Here is a 24,066-nt window from a genome sequence, read left to right as displayed (position 1 = left end):
ATGATAGTTTGGATCTCAATTTAAATAAGCAATCTATTAAAGAGGAAAAAAGGAAGAGAAGGGACACCAGGATGTGATCAGGGAGAGGGGAAGAAACAATGGGAAGTGAGAGGACATCATAGTATAGTTGGAGACATTTGAACCCTGGCAGGATGTTTGGTGATACTAAGTAATTATTCTTGCTTTTTGGATTGTGTGATGATAGGAATTGTGATTTCAAAAGAGGAATAATTTGTCTTTTAGAGATGTATGCTGAAATATTTATAAATGAAATGATATGATGCCAGGCACCTGCTTCAAAATAATCCGGAGCGAGTGTGGAAGTGGTGGAGACACGGAGCTGTGGTTTTCAGGCTTGAGCTTGCATCAGAATCACCTGGAGGGCTTATTAAAATACAGATACTGGTCTTCCCTCCAGAGTTTCTGATTCAGTCTTGGGTGGGGCCCAAGAATCTGCCTTTCTAATAAGCTCACAAGTGATGTTAATGCTGTTGGTCTGGGAACCACACTCTGAGAGTGACTAGCAGAGAGGAAGCCAGATTGGCTCCGTGTTAATTATTCTTGCATCTGGGTGGTGGGTGCATGAAGGCTCATTATTACATTCTCTCTACTGCTGAATATATTTGAAATTCTCTATAATAAACATTTACAAAACAGGTGATCCAGAAGGGCATACAGAAGGAGCAAAGCCTTTGAAAACCCATAGCTGTAATGGGAACTTCTATGCTCATTAGCAAAACAGGTTTGGCTGCTGCTTCCACAGTTTCCTCTGGGTCCAGAAGGTGTGCCTCTCCTCCTGCCTAGGTGGAGGTTGGTGTATCAGTTCAGCTGTCCATCCTTTTAGAGAGTTGCCAGACCTGAAGGGAGGGGAGGGGCCACTGTCCAAGGGGTCTGTGCATGCTGCCTCCTTTCCTCACTGTGATCAGTCATTGCAAGAGCAGTGGTGTGGATGAGTCTCAAGGTTTTCTGACCACTTCAGCTGGGAAGCACATTCCTGAACAGAGCTGTGCCAGTCAGCTCTCAGAGATGAGAGGTTATCACCAAACCCACTATGCCCTTGCATCCCCCTGGAAAAACCTCTCTGCAACTCCTAGATCTAGGAGGCATCTCTAATTGGTTTGAGTCTCTCTACTTGCCTCTTTAGATTCCTTTGTGTATTTACCCATTCATTCTTCAAATATTTATTGTGTTAGGCATCTTTCTAGCCCCTGGAATACAGCAGAGAACAGAACAGGCACAAAAATCTCTGCTTTTATGGAGATTTAATTTTAGTTGGGAGGACAAGCAGTGGACCCGTAAAGAAATTAATGGACAGAATAATTTCAGGTAGTGAAAAGTGCCATGAAGAAAGTTAAAATGAAGATGTCGGGATAGTGATTAAGTTTGTGTGTGTATGTATGTGCATACAATTTTTATTTTAGCTGATTGGAGAATACTTTTCCAAAGAAATGTGATCTGAGCTGAGATCTAGATGATAGAAGGAGCAAGCCATGGGAAGACCTGAATATATTCAGAGAGAAGGAATGGCAAGTGCAAAGGGCCTGAGATGGGAATGAGCTTGGGAATTTTTTCCTTTTTTTTTGGAACACCAATAAGGCCAATGGGGTTGGAAAATAAGAGTAAAGAAAGGTGAGAATGATATGAGATGAGGTGGGAGAATAATCTGAGTCCAGTGGTTATAGGGCCTTGTAGCCATTGGCCAAAGTACATCTGTATCCCAGACACCTCCAAGACTGCCAGTCAGCCCCTAGCTATAAAAAACACATTCTCTCTAGAGAAACAGGAAACTATTTTAACAGGAGAGTCCCCTGGGCTCTCTAACCTATAGAAAAATGACCATATTGTTTAGATAATTGACTATTAAAAGCCCAATAATTTGGGGGTTTAAAACCCACTAATTTTAGTTCAGAGTTACTGGAAAGTTCCTTTGCCCCACAAATCGTCTGCTCTTGATGCCTAGAATTCCACCCTAAAAACGCTATTTACCCAACTTAAGACTCTCTTGTTAAAATACAGGTTCCTCTGGGAGGGATAATACTATGAGTTATCAGTCATTTAATGCTAATATAGATGAGTTGACAGCTGTCCTTGAAAAGCTATTTTAAAAGAAGAAAGCATAAAGTTAGTGGGTGCTTGGGTAGCAGGAAGGAATCTGCAGGGCAGAATGAAATTAGAAAAGGAAAATGGAGGATACATCAGAAAAAAAAAAAAAAAAAGCTGCCTATTTTACAACTTTGAGTAGGGCTTTGCTTCCTGGATAACGTCCTCTGGCCAGGACAGATCATAGCCACGTGTATCTTTTATAGCTCTTTCCTAAACACAAAGTGTGAAATAACTCATAGAGTCCCTTATGTAAACAGAGCAATGATTAGAATGTGTTGCTTCTACTTTGCTGTTGTTTCATTTTTTTTTATTGCATTTTAGGTTTTGGGGTACATGTGAAGAACATGCAAGATTGTTGCATAGGTACACACATGGCAGTGTGATTTGCTGCCTTCCTCCCCTTCACCTATATCTGGCGTTTCTTTTCTTGATGAGCTCTGGGCACAGGTGGACTTTGTCTCTGGATGATCTGTCACTGATAGGGCATGACATTTTCATGAGTGTGAAACAGTGATGTATTGGAACAGCCTGTGTGAACAGATTACACACATGTCTTCCCAACTTTGCATTCATTTTGACTTCACACTGACTGCTTGAAATCAGCCATGATGAGCATATTTACAACATAGAAATTGACAAATGCTAGAAATCAAAATGTTTCTTTTCAGAGAGCTGATTGTTAAACACTTACAGTATGCTGCAAAATGTAAAAGGTAAATTTTAGGATATGACACAGCATATGAAAAAAATATTCATTTCTTTGTTTTGCCTCTTGAACAGATGCCAATGGTATTCAAAATCATATTCACCTTTGTATATACTTTACATTTTAGCTGTATCTCTACAATTAGATACCCCATTTGCCTTTTCAAAAGCTGCCTAGTACTTCATGTTGGCCAGGTTTTGCATCATCTGACTCTGGCTGCCTTGTATACTTCAGGCCCCAGCCAGATTTAACCCTTGGCATGTTTTTGTTCCAAATGCCTTATTCTTTCCTTTGGACATTTCTAGTCTGCTTTTCCCTAGCTGAAGGGCTCCCCTCACTTCTTCTCTGTCTGCCAGTGTCTTTCCCATGTGCCAAGGTCAGAGCAGAAATCTTCTCCCGCTCCTTGATGCTCACCTGCCATCCTAACATGGGATTCATCATTCAGTATCCATTGCTCTTTCTCCAGTGCTCCCATTGGACACTTCCTATACCTCTTCAGCCATCACCATCCCTGCCTTGGGAAGTGTTGGTCTCCATGTCTTATCTCCTCCCCTGGATTTTAAGCCCATTGATGATAGTGACATTTACTTTTTTGTCATTTTATCCTTGAGAGTATCAGATGCAGAGCTTTGCATAGTCATTACTCGATACTGGTTGGATTATATGCATATACGACTTAATATTTCCCTCAGTGTCCTGCACAGCAAAATAAATGCCACATGAACAAATACACAAAGACACACACACATACACAATTTCATCAGTCTAAATATCTGCATTTGTGGCCTGATTACCTTTAGCACTGAAAATGTCTTGTTGGAGGGGAACATTGGACTCAAGTGTAGACCAATGAGGACCAGTGAGAAAGATTCTACTCTCAATCTGAAAAGTCACCTTTCTCATCTGCATGTAAAATTGGGAGGCTTTTTTCCAGTCATATGTTGGAAAAGAACCAATCTGTTATAAATCAGGATGTTCCAATGGCCACTGAAGATCCAGCTGAATTCTTAAGGATAGATGCTGCTACAATGTTATTGAGTTCTACTGGGACTTTTATAACTCATTATAAAAAATAATTGGAGATTTTTGCTTTGGTCACTTCTGTGAAAGAAGGCTATTCCTGTTTGATTTATTTATTTATTAAACAAATATCATCTTCTTGTGCCAGCAGGCTGTGAAAAAGCTCAAGATATAAAGGTAAATTATCTGTGGCCTTGCCCTTCAGGAATTTATAATCAAGAAAAGAGACTGAGTGAGCAAAGGGATGTGTTTAAAGTCTCAGGTGAAGTTAAGCCCTGAGGATCTGACAAGCTCTGAGCCACATCAGTGAGTTTGCCCATGAGACCCTGCCATCTGTCCCTCTTTGAAACGTTTGCAGTAACTCCTTTCCGTGAACTGCTTTTGGTTTGAATGACCTTGGAGACAGCCTGAAATCCTGAGCTTGGAAGGGAGCTTTTAGCGTTACTGGTCTGCACTTACATGTTTCAAATAGAATTTCCACAAACCCCTAATTATCTCCTCTAACCATGCTCCCTAAATGACAGATGACCAGCTCTTTAGTCACTCCAAGAACGGATTTTTATTCAGCCCATGCCCGGGATGCATTAGGATGCCCAAAACATGTGTGGCTGCTCCGAGTGGCACAGAGCAATTAACAGGAGCCAAGCAATTTGCAAAATGCCTCAACTTCCTGCTCATCTCAAAGGCAGAAAATTGTCAAACCTTAACCTCAGGAGGCTCATCCGCAGAATTATGCCTCCCCCACCTCAACGAACAAACTCTGGTGTCAGATTCCCCCCCACCACCCTCCTGCTTTTTGCAAACATAAGCACTCAGCTACAACAACAGCTATGACTCAGTTCCTAGCTAACGCTGCCTGAATTGATTTAGTCTGAGTTCAGATTTAGCACATAATCATGTTCAATTTGCTCCACTGCACTGCCTAGAGATAAAAGGCTTGGAGAAAAAAAAATAGCTTCAGCTTGTGTCAGTCTTTGTGGTGATGTCATTGCCATGAGCGAGCCGGGCCGTTCGTTACTCTGCTGTGCTGCCTCAGACGCGGAGGTCTGCGTGCAGTGGGAGCGGGCTCTAGGAGCCCGAGCCTCCAGCCGTCCCCAGAGCAAGGCAGCACCGGGGCCTGGCCACAGCAATATCCATCTGGAGGCTCTTCCCTTCACTCTCAACTCTGAGGTTGCCTAACTCTTTATTAAAAATTCAGAAGGGGGAATGCCAGCCCCTAGCATGGACTGTGATGTTTCCACTCTGGTTGCCTGTGTGGTGGATGTCGAGGTCTTTACCAATCAGGAGGTTAAGGTATGCACCTGCAATTTTATTTTTCATTGTTGCTGTTACTAAAGCTGCTTGGCAGAACCTTTTTAGCATAAGAAAATAAGACTTTGGTGAATAGTTTTCAGCTCAGTCTGCTCTAGAAATGCATGTGGTGAGTGCATGGCTACATTAAGTAGAATAAGTTGGAAGAGGGACCAGTATATTATTTTAAAATGTGACAAGGTCTGGCATTGTCTGTTTCTTCTTGTCTTTTCTATCAGGTGATCTAGAGTCAGTCTTTTCCCAGTAGACATATTTTCATATTCTCATATCGTATCTTTGTCAATAAGGAGAATTTTCCAGCCCTTAATGTTGAGGAGGGTTTTGAATCAATGATTACATCAAGAAAGCACAAATCAGAAACCCAGTATTCAGGCTACCCTGACAGTGGGGCAGTAACCCTTTCTGACAATGTCACTTAAATAGCCTGTGATGTGGTCTTCAAACTGAACAATAGCTGTTCTACAGATGGCAGTTTTCAGTCCCCAGCTTTCTGGTAATCAAAGTTGGAGAGCAGCTGCCTAAATTTTCTTTGTCAGGCAAAGAAAGCAAGTCATTTTCCTTGAGCAGTTGTTCATAAAGTTTAGGCATAAATAAATTTTGCATCTTAAGACTTAGTATTACACATGCTGGTCCTCACTGATTAGCGGCAGCAATTGTTGACTTGTCATAGGTAATTGTCCTCTGATGATGTTCATTTTCTTTTCTTTTCTTTTCCATTTGGCTTTATACTATGGAAAAGATTCCATGCTTGTAAAATGGACATGTTTATTTTTTCTCTCATATTTAATAAAAGAACTAGCTGAAGCTTCTTATTGAAACAGTTCACACACACACACACACACACAAACACACACACACACACACTCAAAAGGTCAGTTGTTCATTGTGTGGTGGGAGGAATAAAAGGGGAATTACACTGCATAATCATTTGCCATTCCTGCTTTAGTCTTAAATACCCTGAATTCTTTATTGTTGGGTGTGCAGGTGACACCCTGGTACTTTACAGGTGGGGATTTATGTGTTCCTGGCATTAACACATGGCTGTCATTCACGATTGCAGCTTTCACAATCTTTTGAAATAGATTTGATAGTCCATTTTAAACATGTGGCCTTGTATTGACTGATTTTTGTGCCAGTGTCATGAAAATGTCCACCACCTGTCATATGAAGGTTCAGAAAATAAGGATATAAAGGTTTTGCACTGCCTGTGATTGCATCCAGAATGGAAACATGCATGCAGAGACCCACAGTCCTGCCAGTGGTACTTCATAAGCACTTGAGAAGGGAAAGCAGTCATCAGACCCCTCCAGTTTAAAGCCAACTTCAAGTCCAGTGTGGGTAACCAGATAGAGAGACATCTTCCAGTAACCACTGGAATATAATTCCATCTCTGGAGAATAAAACTTCCCAGCTCCCTTCTGTCCTCAACAGTCATCTGTTGTTTATACACTTGTCCTATGAATGTCATAAGATATTCTAAACTTTTTTGATTTAGGAAAAGAGAGAAAATATTTACTGGCTATCTGCAAGATTCCAGGCATTGTGCTTATATAGGAAAAAGTTTAAAATATGCATGTATGGCATATGTATCTATGATAATGACATAAAAATAGGTTTCTTAGAGACAAAGAATGTTTTGTGGAATTAAGAGGGCACAAAGTTGTTATAGCTCGTTGTATTGAGTAGTTGGGGTGGCTTCATGGAAAAATGGTACTTAAAGATGGGTAGATTTTATACAGAAAGAGAGAAGGCATAGTATTTTGTAATCTAGTGAGTCGATCCTTTTGACTGCAGTAGGTTCTCCATGAGAAATTAGAGGGAAATGGGAAAGAAGGTGAGTCAGGCTAGATTGTGAACAGCTGATGCTATTCTTCATAAATTTATGGGGTTTTTCAAGGAAGACTGTCACCAGAAATATGGGCTACATGTCCTTACTGCCAATAGCTCTGAATCACGATGGGCTTATTTTCTTTTAGATAGGCTACCTAATCTTTCTGTGCCTTAGTCTTCTCATCTATAATGTGAGGATAGTAGTAATTTCTACCTTATTAGCTTAGGGACAAAGAAAATCATACATGTAGAATAATTAACACAGTGCCTGACTCATGTTTAGTGCTCAGTAAATGTTAGCTATTACCATCATTGTCATTGTCATCTTTGTAACCTCGCTGAAAGTGATGTTACTTTTACCAGTTTATCAGAATGTCCTAAATCCACCTGAATTTACAATGACAGTCTAGCACACAGAAAATGTTTTCCTTCCCATCCTACTCACCCTAGCCACCTGGAAAACACGGCTCTCCATTTTAGATATTTAATCATCTAATGTAAAGCAGTAACATTATCAAGCAAATATCTACTTTGTGCTTATTATAAAGGGGAAAAATGAACACATTAAGGTGGGCCAAATGTTATGTGTTAAGAAAACCTATGCTCCTGGCTCAAAACTGACCATTTACTGTTATCACAAAGAAAGGTTCAAATGTAAAATTCTAGGCACCAAATAAAGCTTCCCCAAAGATATCCTGCGTCTTCATTAGTTACTAATAACTGGTGGAGCCAAGAGCTCCTTCTTCAGTCTTTAAGGTTTATTGTCATAGAAAAGGGAGGCACAGGGAAAGTGTCCGTCTCACCTACCTACATCCATCTTGCTTAACCTTAGGCTTGTTTGTTTTTTTAATAGGCATCCCCACTTTCTACATGTAGCCCCCATGGGCAAGCAGCCATACTAGGAGGATGCAACCAGCAAGCCTCTTTAAATATAGGAGTTTATTTGAAAGGGATAGAAACAAATCCAGTTTCCTGTGGTGACACAGAAAGCCTCATCCTCCACGATGGCTCTCAGCTGGTTGCATTAGGGGCCCTTCTGACTCTAAATGTCCTAAATTTTATCAAAGCTGATCAAGCAATAGTACTAAAAAGAGGAGGATATCAGACAAATGGAATTCTGCCATATTTGTCATTCTCCGGAAATTCCATTGGTGGTGTTTTGAACTTAGCTGTCCTGCAGCATGAGAGTTCTCAGAAAGATCTAGAAATTGAGAGCCCTCAATAGAAAGAAAGTGTTAGGGGGAACTGCAGAATTTCTGTGCGTGTGAATGTGCGAGTTGATTTTCTCCAATATTCTCAGATTTTTGAAAATAGTCTTCCCACTCCACAAAGAGCCAAACACTTAGGAAAATGAAAGAGAGCCAAAAAATTGGTAATGAAATTTACATTTCACTTTAGTCCAGTGGTTCTTAAACCTGATTGCACATTGGTATCCCCTGGAGAGCTTTTAAAACTATTAATGTGCCCAGCCCTGACACCCAGAACTTTTATCTGGCTAGTCTGAATGGAGCCCAGGCATAGGTAATCATGTAAAGCCAGCGTCTTGTCTCTTCTAGGCACAGTTGAGTACAGGTGAGGTCAGCCAAGAAGCCAAGAATTGTTTAGAGTAAGCTCTTCTTAAGCACTTGGATCCTTATCTCCCCAGCTAAGACTTGATGTGTGGAGTTTTACAAGCAATATCTCTGAGCTGTCAGAAATGCTGAGGCTAACCCAACACTTCAGTTCTCCACACCTGCAGCTCCTCCACCTGATTCTGAGCCAACAGCAAATGCTCTTCTTTACTACTGACTGCTGTGGGTGGTGTAGGAGCCTTTTCAGAGCTACAGAGCCTACCTGGAGCAGAGTGCCCCCACTCCACCAAGGGGTGTCCAAACCTGGAGCTGTCCCTTCTCTGCAATGGTGGCTTCCTGCACAGGAGAAGGGGTGGGTTCCTCCTCTCTAGACTGGAGAGCTTCTGATTAATGTCCCAGGGATCCAGCCTTGTCTCCATGGGCATCCATGTAGGACACAGGAAATTCACAAAGCTCCCTTCTGCTCATTAGAGCAGGCAGGAAACATGACAAATCTTATAAGAAGTACAGAAGCATAAAGACCTTTAGAGCTCTAGAGATCTGTTCATTCATTCAACATGTGTGGAGCACTTATTACCTACCAGACAATTCTCTAGGCACTAGGGGTTCAATAAGACAGACGTCCCTGCCCTCGTGGAGCATATATTCTAACATGGGATGCAGACAGTGAACTAGTAAACAAGTATATACACATTGAAATTTCAGTTAGTGATGAGGGCTATGAAGAAAAATGAAGCAGTGTTGAGGGATAGAGCATTCATGGGGGAGGAAAGAACACTTTTGAATACATTGTCATTGGAAACATCTCTGGAGAAGTGACAGTTTATTAAATGTCATTGTTTCAATGTCATTCAGAGATCTAAAGAAAGTGAGAGCACCATGAACAGAGCTGGGAGAAAATCACTCCACATAGAGCAAATAGTAAGTAGAAAGAGAGGCCATCTTAGCCATCTTATCCATTGTGCTCCTACCTAGTCCCCAACCCCACCCTAGCACCATTTAACCTGTTTCAGTTGTTCATTCATTTAGGGACCCATTGAGACTGTCACTGTCTCATACTATAGTTTTGTTGTTTTTTTCCAGAAAATTATACTTAGTTCCCTCATGCTACATTTTAAGCCTAATGGCTCTCTTGGGGGAGGGGTAAATACAAATAGAAGTTTGTGTTCAGCACAGTAATTCTTCACATGCTGGAATCTTAGGGTTGCTGCAGAACAGCTCTTTTCTCTTCTGAAAGGCCACGGCCTTTTTAAGGTCACTCATAAGTCTTACTTTCTCTCTTCTGCTTTTGAGAATTTCCCAACATCCTCCCAATCCATGTGACCTGGGACAAATCTCTTAACCTTTCTGGACACAAAATGATCATGCTGAGAAAAATCCTCTACTGCTTTGTGCATTTTATTTTTCTTTTTACACAATAGCATATGTGACTGACTCAGAGTCTATTTGTTTCATGCTATTGTGTGAGTTATGAAAAAGACCAGCACATCATGACCACTGAGTACAATGAAATCCCTCTGTCACACAAACCACTGGAAATTTCATATTACTTGTTTTGTTTGGTGTGAGTGGTAGGAGGACAAGGATGAGGCTGAGTTAATATGATGCACTTTGTACTCCTCTTTGAGGAGAAACAAGTGACACAAGAGAATATGTGGGTATCAGGAATCGTTTCAGAAGAGAAACTTAGGTGGGTATGAAGCTGGTTGAGCTTCATACCCATTTCTTATGTTTTTTACAAGTACTAGGGTAGGGATCTGGGCACAACCACCCATGACCTACGGCTCTGCAGAACTCTAAAGCTCTTTAAGAATTTTCAAAAAACCATTGTGTTGACTCAGTAACGTAGAAGTGTTTGAGTTGTATGTGATTTAATTCTCAGAAATGGTAAACCCTCTAGAGGTATTTGTGGTAACTGATGTTCAGTCACCAAAACATGAAGTCAGCTGAAATGCCCATTCCCTATTCAGTGGCTGCAATTAAAGATAATATTTTGTCATACATCTCTAGACCACCTTTGGTTTATGAAGAGCTAAAGGCAGTGTGCGTGTGAGGTGGGAAGAGGATGGCATGTGTGTAACAGATTCTAACCCTCTAGCAAAACAAATGTTGGTATTTCTCTGGTAATAACATGGACTAGATTTGAGGCCATTTTGGAAATAAATGAATTAATGCAAAACTGAAAGTTAAAATTAATCATCCTTAAAGCAACTCTTTGAGAACTTAACATTCTTAAATGTACAATAGTACATTTCTCTGAAGAAAGTAGCAGACATCTTTCAGAGAGGGGGAAGAAATGATTTTATGAAAGTGATACTTGCTGAGAAGGTTCAGAGGCAGATTTCTCAGCCACCTATCACATTAGATAAAGACAAGGTAGACTGTGTTCAACTAATAACATTGTTAAGTGGGGAAATAAGGGCAAACTTATTTTTCTGTTCAAAGTATCTTTTAACTGTTGGAAAGTAACAGACATTGGTAGTTGCTACGTGTAAACTAAATATTAGATATATTAAAACAAAACAGCAATTTTAATGAAAATTGTTTTCCTAAAGAAACAGATTTTAATGTAAACTTCAGAAAGTACCATTTGTATTCTTAGGGATTCTGTTTGAGCCCAACTATCAGTAATTTATATGGGTTTGTTTTAGTGCTTTCTGATGAAGCTTAGAATTGACACATAAGAAAGAAAATGATAACTGAAACATTTATTATCGCTTTATGTGTTTAGATTGTAAGCTTACTGGGCTTAATAGGCATTGCAACTTTGCAGTGAATAGCTGAGCTTTCCAAAGAGATCATAAACTTTCCAGTTCACACGTGGCCTACAATTTCTTTATGTAAAGGGACTAATTTATTTATGTAAAGGATCTAATTTATTCATGTAAAGTATTGTTTCCTAACTCTAAGGCTAAGCTGATTCCAAAACAGAATTTTAAAAACACATGGAGAGGTAATTTCAACTGGAAATTTTGAGCAGATACAAGTTATAACCTCTCCACTCTAGCTAGAATGGAGAGTTAATCTTCAAAGTGTTTGAGAATAAAATATCCACCAGGTTAGACCTTCCCTAGAAAACATTTGATATATGTACTTTCATATTCAACTTTTGGGTAAGTATATCTTCTTAAAACGTGTGTGTGTGTGTGTGTGTGTGTGTGTGGATGGATATTATACACATGTGCGAATGTTAGCATAATATGCATATTTACAATATATTTATTTTATTGTTTACCTTCCATTACCATGGAAGGTTTTTTCTAGATGTTCTATCTATTCTACAATGGCATATCTAACTAGTTAATGGAAATTGCATGCTCTTAACTACATCAAGGGATTGAGCCCAAAGAAGATTCTTGGCAAGAGAGTTGAACAGAAACCTAAACAATTGCTGAAAGAAATTCCCCTAGAAGTGAAGGGGACTAAGAAATTCATTATCTTCTCTTTTTATTGTTATATACCATAGCAACATTCACATCCATACAGTCAAGTACTACAACAGTTATTCTTTCTGGAATCTAATGTATCAGCACTGAACTACAAATCTTTTTTTAATGTTTCAAAAAGGTCTTGACCCCATGGCTTCCAGAAAGATGATGTTAACATATCTATGCTTCTGTTAGATTGGGCTATGTACTGACTTTCATTTCCTAAAACAGCTTCTTCCTTAATGTTTTATTTGCTCCAACAATAGAGTAGTTTGCTGTTAAATTGCAAGATTTTCTTCCCTCATCTCTGGTAGTTCTATAGAAATATGTGAGCAATGTTCATGCTGTGCCCCAAACATATAACCTCAGGGGAATGTTTACTAAGTTGAGCATTAAACCATCCCACATAGTGACAAATGTAAGCTCCAGAGATATTCATCTCCATGGATCGATATTATATGTTATCAAGATGGGCAGTTTTAAACTTCCAACTACTCTTTCTAATCACTAAATTCTTCTAACTATGAGACACATGGCACACAACAGGTGCTTCATATAATCCTCATAATAGCCCAATGCATCTGTTGCCCCATTATAAATGGATTCCTGATATTCAGAGAAGTTAAATTTTTACACAAGATTACACAGCTATTAATTGGCAGAAGAGGGACTTGAACTGCTCTTTCCACTACCAAAATATGTCTAAGGATTAGGCATTGATCAATTATTGGGGTAAATATTGAACTCATATGTAATATTTCATCTGATGCTCACTGTTTTTGTCTTATTTCTTATCACAGGTGGTCGTATACTACTTGTATATAAATCAGAGGTTGAGATCATCTTAGCTTTTCTCAATAAATCTAATGTGGCAATTGTAGGTATGGCATCTATTTTGGATTTTGTTTTGCAATCTGTTTTAAAATCTAAGTATGCCAACTAGTTGGGTAAAAAGAAGAGTTTGCTAGAAAATGGGTTTCCCAAGAGCTTGATATGCCTGGTTTGACAGCTCCTCCACCTCCTTGCTTGTGTCACCAAGCATTTTCCATTGACTCAGTGAGGGATAATCTGTGAAGAATTGCAGGGCTGAGGCAGTGAAAGCAATACTAATAATATTTTACATCTGAACAGTGCTTTCCAAAGTATAAAAAACTCAGCTTTTTCACAGGAAACCTCCAAGGTGAACAAAGCCATACAACTCATAATGGGAAAACCTGGAGGGGGGATTTTTTTCACAACACAACACAAGATCTCTTGGTGTATTATTATAGCCTGCATTATCAGTGCATCTAATAGAATTGATTTCATCTTCTATGACTTTACTGTGCCTTTGAGAATTGACTAAGAAAATCTCAGGCTACCTTTCCTAGAATAGGACACATAAGCAATAAACAAACTTAATAATAGCAGCAACGTATTGAGCACTGATGGTTGGTCAGGCACTATACACAAAACACTTTTATTCATTCATTCAGCAAATTTGTATTGAGTGCCTTCTGTGGTCACGGCCTCAGATTATGCTCTGCAGATATAGAGATGTATATAATCCCATTGGATACAAAAGCCTATGTGTTGTTGGCCTTTATTCTCCTCAGTTCCTTTTTCCCTAAAAAGGATGATGCTATTATGACCTCTAAAGAGGCCTCCTTTGCTGGCGTAGGTCATGTGAGAAGAAGGAGACCAGTCTCCAGAGTGGGACATCCTGGTTAGAACTCTCTACTTGACCTCTAGGCCACTTGATGGTGTGACCTTGATGGTGGAGCCTTACTGCTCTGTGCCTCAGTTTCATCAACTACAAAATGATGAAAATAATAGTGCCTACCTCATAGGTTGGTGGTGAGGGCTAAATGCATTAGAGTACGTAAAACACTTGACAGAGTGACTGGCAGACAGAACACACACAACTAATGTCATTGTTTATTATCATCATCATCCTTAGTAGTAGCAGACTTTGTACATGGAGTTCTAAGTTTTCTTGCCAGGGAACTCTACCTTACTTGCCTCTCATTATATCAGACTCTTCCCCTCCACTTTTCAACTGATCTTTGCACAGGGGAAGCAGTGCCCTCACCTCAGGGACACTCGGAGGTGACAGAACCCTGCAGCAGGAAGGGACTGGCTCAGCATGGGAGTGAGGAATTACAGGCCCTGCCAGGGAGCAGGGGTGCTGCAGTTCTTCTCAGGCTGTGTCTCTTCCAAACCTCTCTTCTTGTCTCTTCCAAACCTTTCTAGGTAAGGATTCCCTGTAGAACAGTAGGCAGCAGGAAATGAGGGGTCTGGATAAATAGGAAGTATCCTCACTGCACCCCCAGGGGATGTCGTGGAATGAAGCCTCCAGGAAGTTGCTGTTGTTGACTCAGTTAATGGAAAGGGAAGGAGCCTGAATGGAAACTCAGGTGTAGAACCCCCTCCCTGACCCTATCAGAATTCAGAAACTCAGTGGCTCCCATCAGACTCAGAAGAAAGCCCAAGTCCTTGCAGTTGCCCTCAAGGGCCATCAGACCTTGCTGCAGCTGCCCTGCTGACCTCATCTCCTCTGCATCCCTCTCCCTTTCACTCTGCTCTAAACTCCTGCTCCCTAACTGTACCAAGCATCCCTTGGAACTTGCTTTTGCCGTGCCCTCTACCTGGAATCTTTTTCCTCCTGGAGTCTACATAGCTTGCTCCTCACTCATCATAGAGCTGTTTCTTACTATCACATCTACACAGCCTGTGGGCCCTGCTTTGCCCCACATTCTGCCTTGTCTTTCAGCATAATCACAAGATAATGTGTTGTATGTTCATGTATTGGCTTATTGTCTATCTCCACTCACCAGAACACAAGCTTCATGAGAGCAGGGCCTTTTCTGTGTGTCTACTGCTGAATCCCTAGAGACTAGCATGTGGTAACATGAAGAAAGTGTGTGTTTACCAATGAATCATAGACTCCAATTTGCAACACCCTAAAACATGCTGCCAGACCCCACTTTTTTTTTTAGAAGGATGGCCTAGATTTCTAGATTCAAGGCCAGTTAATAAACATTCAGAGAGAGGTGTGCATAGCAGAATACCAATTTTTTTTTTTTTTTAGACAATGTCTGGCTCCATCAACCAGGCTGGAATGCAGTATGTGATCTTGGATTACTGCAGCCTCCACTTCCTGGGCTCCAGTGATCCTTCCATCTCAGCCTCTTGAGTAGCTGAGACTATAAGTGCACACCACCATGCCCAGCTAATTTTGGTATTTTTTGTAGAGACAGGTTTTGCTGTGTTGCTGCTCAGGCTGGTCTTGAACTCCTGGGCTCAAGCAATCTGCCCTCCTAGGCCTCCCAAAGTGCTAGGATTACAGACAACCACCATGCCTCCATGGAATACAGGGGTTTTAAGGCAAGATGCCCATGAAGGAAAAGAGAAGTAGAACTCAGAACTCATTTCTTCAGAATATACTTAAACACCTTTCTCTGGGCAGGAATTTTAAATGGAGTTATAGGCTTGATTCACCACAGTAATGCTAAACTATGATTGTAGCACTTACAACATTGACCTTCAATTCCCATTTCTAGTTTAAAACAGTGGAGACAGGTAAAATTAGATTAATTACCCAAACTGAGTTCAGTTCTTTTTGCTTAGGAGGCATCTGATCCTAAAACGTCTCCATATTCTGCCATATACACCTACCTTTGACTGCTTTTTAACTTACATCATAAAACTAGTAAACATCTGTGTGTGTGTGTGTGTGTGTGTGTGTGTGTGTGTGTGCGTGCGTGCGCGCTTTAGACAGAGTCTCACTCTGTTGCCCAGGCTGGAGTGCAGTGGTGCAATCTCAGCTCACTGCAACCTCTGCCTCCTGGGTTCAAGCAATTCTCATGCCTCAGCCTCCCAAGTAGCTGGGATTACAGGTATGCACCACCGTGTCTGGCTGATTTTTGTATTTTAGTAGAAATGGGATTTTGCCATGCTGGCCAAACTTGTCTTAAACTCCTGGCCTCAAGTGACCTGCCTGCCTCAGCCTCCAAAAGTGTTGGGATTACAGGCATTAGTGACTGTGCCCAGCTACTAGTAAACAATGCTGATACTAAAAAACAAAAACAAAAATGAAACTAAAAGCCCCACTGTTTGTTGCTTGAATAAATAGGCAGTAGATCTGAATTATTAAGGAGAGGCATAGTGAATGCTATATTTCATATTCTCGCTGTATAAGGAAGTACTCCATTTGTAGTGCTCAGCAAAATAGTATTCTGTATTTAAATAATTCTTACATATTACTAACAACAATTAGCATTTATGTAGCCTCAGAAGACTGGAACTCACTTTGAATGAATGTTTCCTTATGATACCTCTTTGATATAGTCAGGAAGTATATTATTCTCTCAATGAGAAATTCTGGTTAGAAGGGTTCCCCAAATTATATAACAAATCAATAGAGGAGAGACAAACATTTGCACATTTTTACTTCACATTATGATTGTATAGCTCTTGAAGGTGGAACCAAGAAGCCATTTGTTATAATGGTATGATGGAAAGCAACTTGTTCTTTGGAGGAAAAAAACCCAAGTTCAGGATATTTCTTATTTAAGACTTTCCTCCTACGTAAAAAGAAGATACTAATTAAGGTTAAAGGCTATGGATGTAGGTGATCAATAAATGGGAGCCATTACTCCTGATGCCATGGTATAGCATTGGTGAGACAACCACATTTGAGAAATGTGATAGAGCACTCAGTGTGTAGCAGATACTGCCTCCAGACACAGGAATTCAGGAATGTGAGGCATGCCTCCTCCCCTCAATGAGTCTCTAGGCTGGCAGAGGAGTGCAGGTAGTCAATAAATAAATAGACGTTAGAACATGCCATGGTTTGAGTAAGTCAAGGGAAGGCTACCCCAAGGAGGTGACCCTTGAGTTACAGCTTTATAGGTTAAATAGGAATTGGCCAGGTGAAGGAAAGATAGGAAAGGAAGAAGCCTACACCAAAGCAGAATTGCCAGAGAGGATGCTGAACTCGAGGAAGTAGAGCCCTGGGTGGACGTAGGATTACACAGAAACTGGGATCACATTATGAAGGAGTTTGGATCTTATGCTCAAGTCTGATGGGATTGGGTCATGGGAAGCGTGTTCAGCAGAGGAATGGCTCATTGCCTAGTCTGACTGGAGGTCCACTCTGGCTGGAGTGTGAACTGTGGCTGCACGAGGCCAACATGCCAAGTGGAGAGCAGAGCCACTTGCAGATAGCTCTCTATTAACAGATGAGGAGGCGGCTGCAGTGTTGCAGCCAGACCAGATGAGGGCTTGTGAAACTGCAGAGTCCCAGTATCCTTGAATTACATTGATTGCCTTCTAGTTAATCTTCTGTCTTTCCTTTTTAAAGAAGAAAGAAGTCAAAATAGAAAGGCAGTCATCCTGAGGATATGATTAGGTTGCCATTGAACAAGGATAAGGTCTTTGGGAGAGAGGCATATTTGTTGGCACTACACCTAAAATATTCATGAAGCACATTTAGTTCAGCAGGCATATTGTGATTGTCTTCTAGAGAAGAAGTCTAAAATCAGAAATCCAAACCCTGGTTCCTGCCCTTGGGAATCGCTTACTCTGGGCAATGGAAACAGACTTACAGGCACAGACAGATAGCCCTTATCTAACTGTTCTGCCCTGATGCCTCCTCAAATTTCTAAAAACTTGGAAGTAGAAATTAAGTGATGTTAAATGCTGGACTTAGAATATTCCAGGTACCTCCTGAGATCAAATGCACATGCAGATACATAATTAAATCTCAAGATTATTCCTCAAATGTTTTCATAGGGGCTAAAATTCCCAAAGTTGACTATAAACCAAGCTAGGAGAAAGAAAAGTCTGATACCATGTCCTTGTACTTAATTGTTGCCATCATGCCACCAGCCTTGCCTTAGCATGGTCACCTATATTTAGTAGATGCTGAATAAAGGTTAGATGAGTTGGATGAGGGCAGAAGGTTGGAAGAAAATGAGGAAAGAGATAAGCCCCTCTGCCTGTAGGGACAGACTCCAAAAGTTATACATATCACTTCCTCTCAGATTCAACTGCACAGAACATGGGCTTATGGACCCATTGGATGTAAGAGAGGCTGAGAATATCACCTTTTTTCCTGGTGCCCAGCTAAAAGTTAATATTCTATTATAAACAAAAGAGGAAGGTGGATATTGGGAGACACATAGCAATCTCTAGTGCAGGTGACAAATGAATCCTTTAAATAAATGACTTCAGAACTCAAGTCTTAGGATTCACATATGCTAAATAGGAGTCTAGAGGGAGTGAATAAGTCCTAAAAACCCAGTCTTAGTAGAAGTTTGTCAAGATTTCATGAAACAAGGAAGCTTTGATCTGGGGTTTAAAAGGCATGGCAGGTACAAGGCAGTCTTCAATCTGTTTACTTCTTTCTAGGTCAGTTGGAGAGATTAGAGCCAGTAGGCTGCTTCTCCAGTTCCACTTCCATGCCTTGGCACTTGTAGTGCTTTCATGCTGACTGGGTATCTCATGAACTTACCCTGTTGTGCGTGTTGCTGCTATTCACTTGGATAATTCTGTTCATTTGCAGATAGATCTCTATTAACAAATGACAGGACCATTTCTGACCAAACCCAGAGTATTATTCACATCTTTTGCAGTCGTTGGTTGGGGCATGAATTTCATAGAATAAACCAGTAAGTTTTTGCTTATGTGGATGTGCCCATCCTCAGCCTTCCTCATCCCTTTTAGATGCAACAGAGCCCATGACGTGGCCATACGTTCTGGAGAGACAGAAGGAGGGCTGAACCAAGAGGCAGAGCTCTGGGTTTAGTCTTCAGACCACTCATTTTGGGCAGCATGGAGAGGGAATGAGATTTAGAGCCAGACAGGCCTGGGCTGGAACCCTGGCCCTAATAGTTACTAGTTTTGCAGTCTCGGGAAGTTGTAAAGTATATACAATAATGCTCCTCTTCAGGGTGTTGTAAACTGAAATAAGAATGTACCTAAAGCACGTAGACACTCAATACCTGGCTGTTATTATTATTGCCTCTTCTCTAAACTTTGATATTGAAAATATCTTAAGTTCTACCCAGTCTATTATTGATATTTACCTCTGTTGAAGACACAGCAGTTCTACTATATGGAGAATCACCTATTAGCTCCATCCACAAAATATATGGCATTTTTTCTGAAATTCATATAATTTCTCAGTAGCCTTCCTCCATACAGCATCATCCATTTTTGTGAAGAAATAAAAGAAAATCCATCAAGTCTTTCTAAGCTTTAAATAAAAACAACTCTTAGATAAATCATTCTATGAGGTCATTAATTTTGATGATATCAATTGCTTCATTTGGGACAACACTGTGTCAAAAATTTAAAAAATGTTAAAAACAGCTATTTATTTGCCAGTACTATGGAGAAATAAGCCAGCAGCAGTTTGTATTAAGTCAACTAAGATTTATTTGGAGGAATTATGAATCAATCTTCATTTTTTTAACAAATATTAGAAAACAAAGTTTCTTCACAAGAGTGTTGAGCCAGGACAGTGCATGCTTCTCATTCATTCCACCTTCTAATTTATGTTACAGAATAGAAGATCTGAGTACAAAAATTTTATAATGACTTCCTGATGGTGTTCCAGCTTCAGATTCTTCCTTGAGTATAGAAGTAAAATAAACTCAAGAGTACTTTGAACTCTTTCATTCTGAATGAGTACAATACAATACCATCTGAATGTTTCAACTTCCCTTGAACCTTCTGCTTTTCTGCTTGGTCCTCCTATACAATTATTCCAGGCAATTACTGTCATTACTCAGGCTTGAAATCTGGAACCATCTTTACTAACTGCATATTTAACCAAAACCAAATCTCTTCAGATCTTTTCTACTTAGTGAAAATTCAAAAACAGAGTTTAAGAATCTAGTATGAATGGAACACTCTGTAACACCCAAAAAGTATAGGAAACACCTTACTTCAAAATCGTAGTCTGCCAGGGATGAGTAGTATAAGCACCGTGACAAATGTGCAAATTTAGTAACTTAGGCTTCCTCATTTTTTTTTAAGTTGGGCAAATGAGAAGGACCAGTTTTATCTAAAAGTTAATTTTTTTAGGCTGGAAGTTGCAAAGGTGGCCACCTGCAAGCCAGATCCATAGGTGGATTTTATTTGACCTGTACAGTGTTGTTTAAAATTGAATTCCTTACTAGTCTTTAAACACTAGCAATATTTTACATTTAAATCTGTCTTCCAGATTCTCTTAAAAGATTGGTAGAGCTGGTTTCACTGTATGTCCCTTCCCACAGATCACAATTGGCTCAACATGAGCCTTTTCAATAGAGCAAGCACTCTCCAATTCCCCACCATTCTCTATTGTCCAACACTTGAGCCATTCCAGGTATACGGAGAGAGTAGTGGGAAATAATGCTGTAGAATGAGGATAGGTCATGCTATGGATGACCTTGAAGACCAACCTAAACACTGGCAATTAATTCTATGAACCACTGGAGAATCATCAGAGAGTTAAGAGCCATAATTTAAGAGGATCACGGTACCTCTGGAGTCTAGCCTAGCTAGAAGAAAGGAGGAAATGGAGGAAGGGAAATCAGTAAGGAGGCGATTACAATTTATTAGACAACCATGTCTCCATTTTTTTAGCCCTCTCTCTTAATACTGTGTAAAAACTCCTTAGAGTGAACTGGAAAGAATTCTGGACTAAAAATCAAACAATTAGGTTCAAGTTACAGGATGGCCCTTATGAGCAAAAGGCATGGGCAAGACTCAAGCTTTCCAGACCCCTCTTTGTTTATGTATGAAAAGGCAATGATGGTAATATCGACCTCCCAGGATTATGGTGATGATAAAGTGAAACAACATTTTAGATAATATTTGTGGACTCTATCATTATTACCTCCTGGCTTCATTTCTGCAAACTTCTGCTGAACAGCAGGCTCACCCCATCTCTTCTCTATTGACTAGTTTTGACTTTACTCAAATTATTTCCAAGTCTGGAGCTCTCCAGGTCTTTCTCTTATATTTGGCCCCCTTAATTAAGGCTTTACGTCAAGATTGAAAGGTTGAAAAGGAATGTGGTGAAAACGAAGTGGCCCCATTTGATGTAATCATCTCCTCTTCAGTATTTAAGCCTCTCCTTGAACTCACCCAGTGATGGAGCCCTCACTCCTTATTGAAACCATTTTTATGATTATCCAATTTTTTTTTCTGAAACCCTGAAACTTCAAACCACTTTCCTATGACTACTGTGCTCCATAAACCAATAGAGCAAGTCTTCTCTTTGCCAGAAAAATACTTACGTTCTTTGAAGAGAGCTGTTTGGCCACACCTCATTTCAGGTCTTCGTCTCCTGACTAAATATGGACCTTCTCCAGATTATTCTTTAGATGACATAGTTACAAGTGCCCTCCTCATATCCCACAGGTCTCCCCAACATGCACTATATTTTGTATGATCATCCAACTGTTCTCCCCCTTTCTTACCTCATCTGTAGTCTTGTGCTTAGACATCTTGGTCTCATTCCACCCTAGTCTGTGCTCAAAGGCACCTCTGGGCCTGTATAACCACATTTGCCTCTCTTCTCCCTTAATCCAAATGTTTCCTCACATTTTGTGCTACAAAATCAATTTGTCTAACACAAGAATTCATGCTCCTTAGGGTCATCGGTAAAAGAGCTTAATAATTATATGTCAAAAGTCCATATTTGGCTATATTAATAATATATGTTATATATTGAGTATTTACTACTTGCCAGCCCCTGCACTTAGGTGGCTTTCTATATAATCCCTTGGAATATTTACATTCCCATATATAATAAGAACTGTTAGGATCATTCTTGTTTCACAGTTAGGAAAAATGTGGCATTGTGACATGAAAGGGCTGCCCAGGTCACAGAGCCAGGAAGTGGCAGAGCTGGGATCCAAAGCCGGGTTGCCAGGCTGGGAGTCTATACTCCTCATCACAGTGCAAGGCCTTCTCATAGCATCTTTGCCTGATGCCTTGTTTCTGAGGGTCTTTTCATGTGTTTATTTGCTTGATAATTACTTGAGGGCTTTTGCAGGATTCAATAGAAAGTGTAATTACTGTTATAATTACTGTAATACATGAAGGCTTTTTCCTTCCTCCAGCTTGCTTTAACAAAGCCTCTAAAACCATGGGCGGGCCACCACCATCTTCAGGGAGATTTTCAATAGAGGATTTTAGGAGATGACCTAAAAAGAAGTGGCTATTCAAACTCAATGCACTGCAGTTCATTCATTCCTTCAGTTTTCTTCATCCTCCTTCCTTACTCTATTTTCAACAGTAGCACTTATTTCCTAACATATAATTCCTGTATCAATTTTGTTTATCATGTCTCCTCTCACTAGAATGCAAGCTCCATGAAGGCAGAAACAAATGTTGTCTGTTTTGTTCATTGCTGAATCCCCAGATCAGCATGGAATAGGAGCACAACATATATGTGCTGAATAAATGAATGAATGAATGGCAACAATAAAGCAATTTCATTACCCTTTGGACATAGGCATTTAAACTTTGAGGTTTATTTTTTTCTACCACCATGTAATCATCTCCTCTCCAACATCTCCTATCCCTCTCAACCTCCCCTCACACACACTCCAGCTAATGTCCAGTCAGCCTTCAAGCCTGAGCTCACCAGGGCTTTGATATCTGCAAGAGGCTTAGCTGATCCTTGAGGCACATACACCTTTCCTCTGTGTCCCCTTAATGACTTGGGTTTGTCTCGAACATTGTACTTACTGTGTGTATTATAGTAGTCTGTGTTTGCAAATATCTCCCTGACTAACCTGAAGGTTGTTGCAGGCAGGGAGCTTGTCTTCTTCATGTTTGTTTCCCCAGCACCTGGAATAGTGCTCAATGTTTAATCGATGAATTTAAAATTCCGTTTCCATAAATGGGGATTTGGAACCATAGGGGTAGACACAAGCTAGTTCTGAGTGGGTTTTAGAAACAGAAATTGCCATTTGGGAATGGAAGTGCTTTATTCAATAAGCATGTACTGAATGCCCATCATTTGCCAGGCTCTGTTCTAGATACAAGCAGAGATTAGCAAACAAAGCAGTCAAAAATGCTTTTCATGGAACATTACAGTGGGAGGAGAGAGATGATAAGCAAAATAATAAATAAGCTATATAGTATGCTAGAAGTAATATATGCTAAAGACAAAAATAAAAAGTAGGGCAGGACAAGGAGACTTATGATTAGGGAAAGGAGTTAGAATTTTCAGTAGGGTGCCAGGATAGGCTCACTGAGGAGGTGGCATTTGAACAAAGACTTAAGAAGGCTTTCAGAAACATTTGCTGAGTTTCTGTAGTGAATGAGGCACTGTACTGAGGCTGAAATTCCAAAATAGAGCTCACACTCCAGTGAGAAGACTCCCATGTCAACCATAGTGTGATAAATGTGAAAGCAGCCAAAATATTAATAAGACAGCTTGCAAGTAGACTATCCTAGAGAGAGCTAACTTTCAAAATACTATGTAAATTTCACATCACTGCCCTCCTTTTCATCTCTCTTTACCTTTCCTGCCCTTTTCTAAGTTGCCTTATATCCTTTGGAAGTGTGTAGAGTGCTAAGGAGGGCGATAACTTTGGAAAGTGTGCATTTATGCAAAGGAGTCAGATGGCATCACCCTCTGGGATTGGAGGAACTTTGAGGTGTTACAGGATAGCCACTGGTCTAGAAGTGTCAGTGGATCTTCTTTATTCATCATACACACAGTTATGATTGGCCTGGAATTCTTGAAGGAGAAATGCACTGAGCAGGCCAAGGAATAGGGAATTTTGATGGAGCCATCTGTTGAGAACTCTCATTGGTCGGCTCTTTGGACATGGACACAAGCCAGTCTTGGAACCACATAGCTCCCTTAGATGCCACACTGCCATTGGCATGCTGCCTACTTCTCACCATATTTTCTGTAATCAGAGGCATTTTGCACAAAGCAGCCCTGCTGTGTAGCACACTGGTTGTGTCCACAGCACACTTTCATTACTGCCCCCAGCAGTGCCTGTAAAGGTTTCCTCTTAACCACCTCAGCAACATGTACTAAGCACCTTGGCTCACCAGGACTGATGCCAGGTATACGACGTGGTAATAAAAAAAAAAA

The 24,066-nt window shown here is 40.4% G+C and overlaps 1 protein-coding gene across 4 annotated transcripts in view; it reads left to right on the top strand.

Moving 5' to 3' along the window:
- Positions 1 to 24,066, top strand: part of RCAN2 (regulator of calcineurin 2) — a 287,946-nt gene that overhangs the window by 168,603 nt on the left and 95,277 nt on the right. The window contains exon 1 of one of the 4 annotated variants that reach the window (XM_017505133.2): positions 4,628 to 5,122. The exons of the other annotated variants lie outside the window; for them this stretch is intronic. Within the exon in view, the coding sequence (XP_017360622.1) occupies positions 5,036 to 5,122 (87 nt within the window). The 5' untranslated portion in view covers positions 4,628 to 5,035. Of the gene's footprint in view, positions 1 to 4,627; positions 5,123 to 24,066 lie in introns of those variants that run through there. 4 annotated transcript variants of the gene reach the window in all.

Source organism: Cebus imitator, unplaced genomic scaffold, assembly GCF_001604975.1.
Source record: "Cebus imitator isolate Cc_AM_T3 unplaced genomic scaffold, Cebus_imitator-1.0 Scaffold334, whole genome shotgun sequence".
NCBI lineage: Eukaryota > Metazoa > Chordata > Mammalia > Primates > Cebidae > Cebus > Cebus imitator.
Note: the sequence above shows the minus strand (reverse complement) of the source record. Positions and strands in the feature narration are given on the sequence as shown.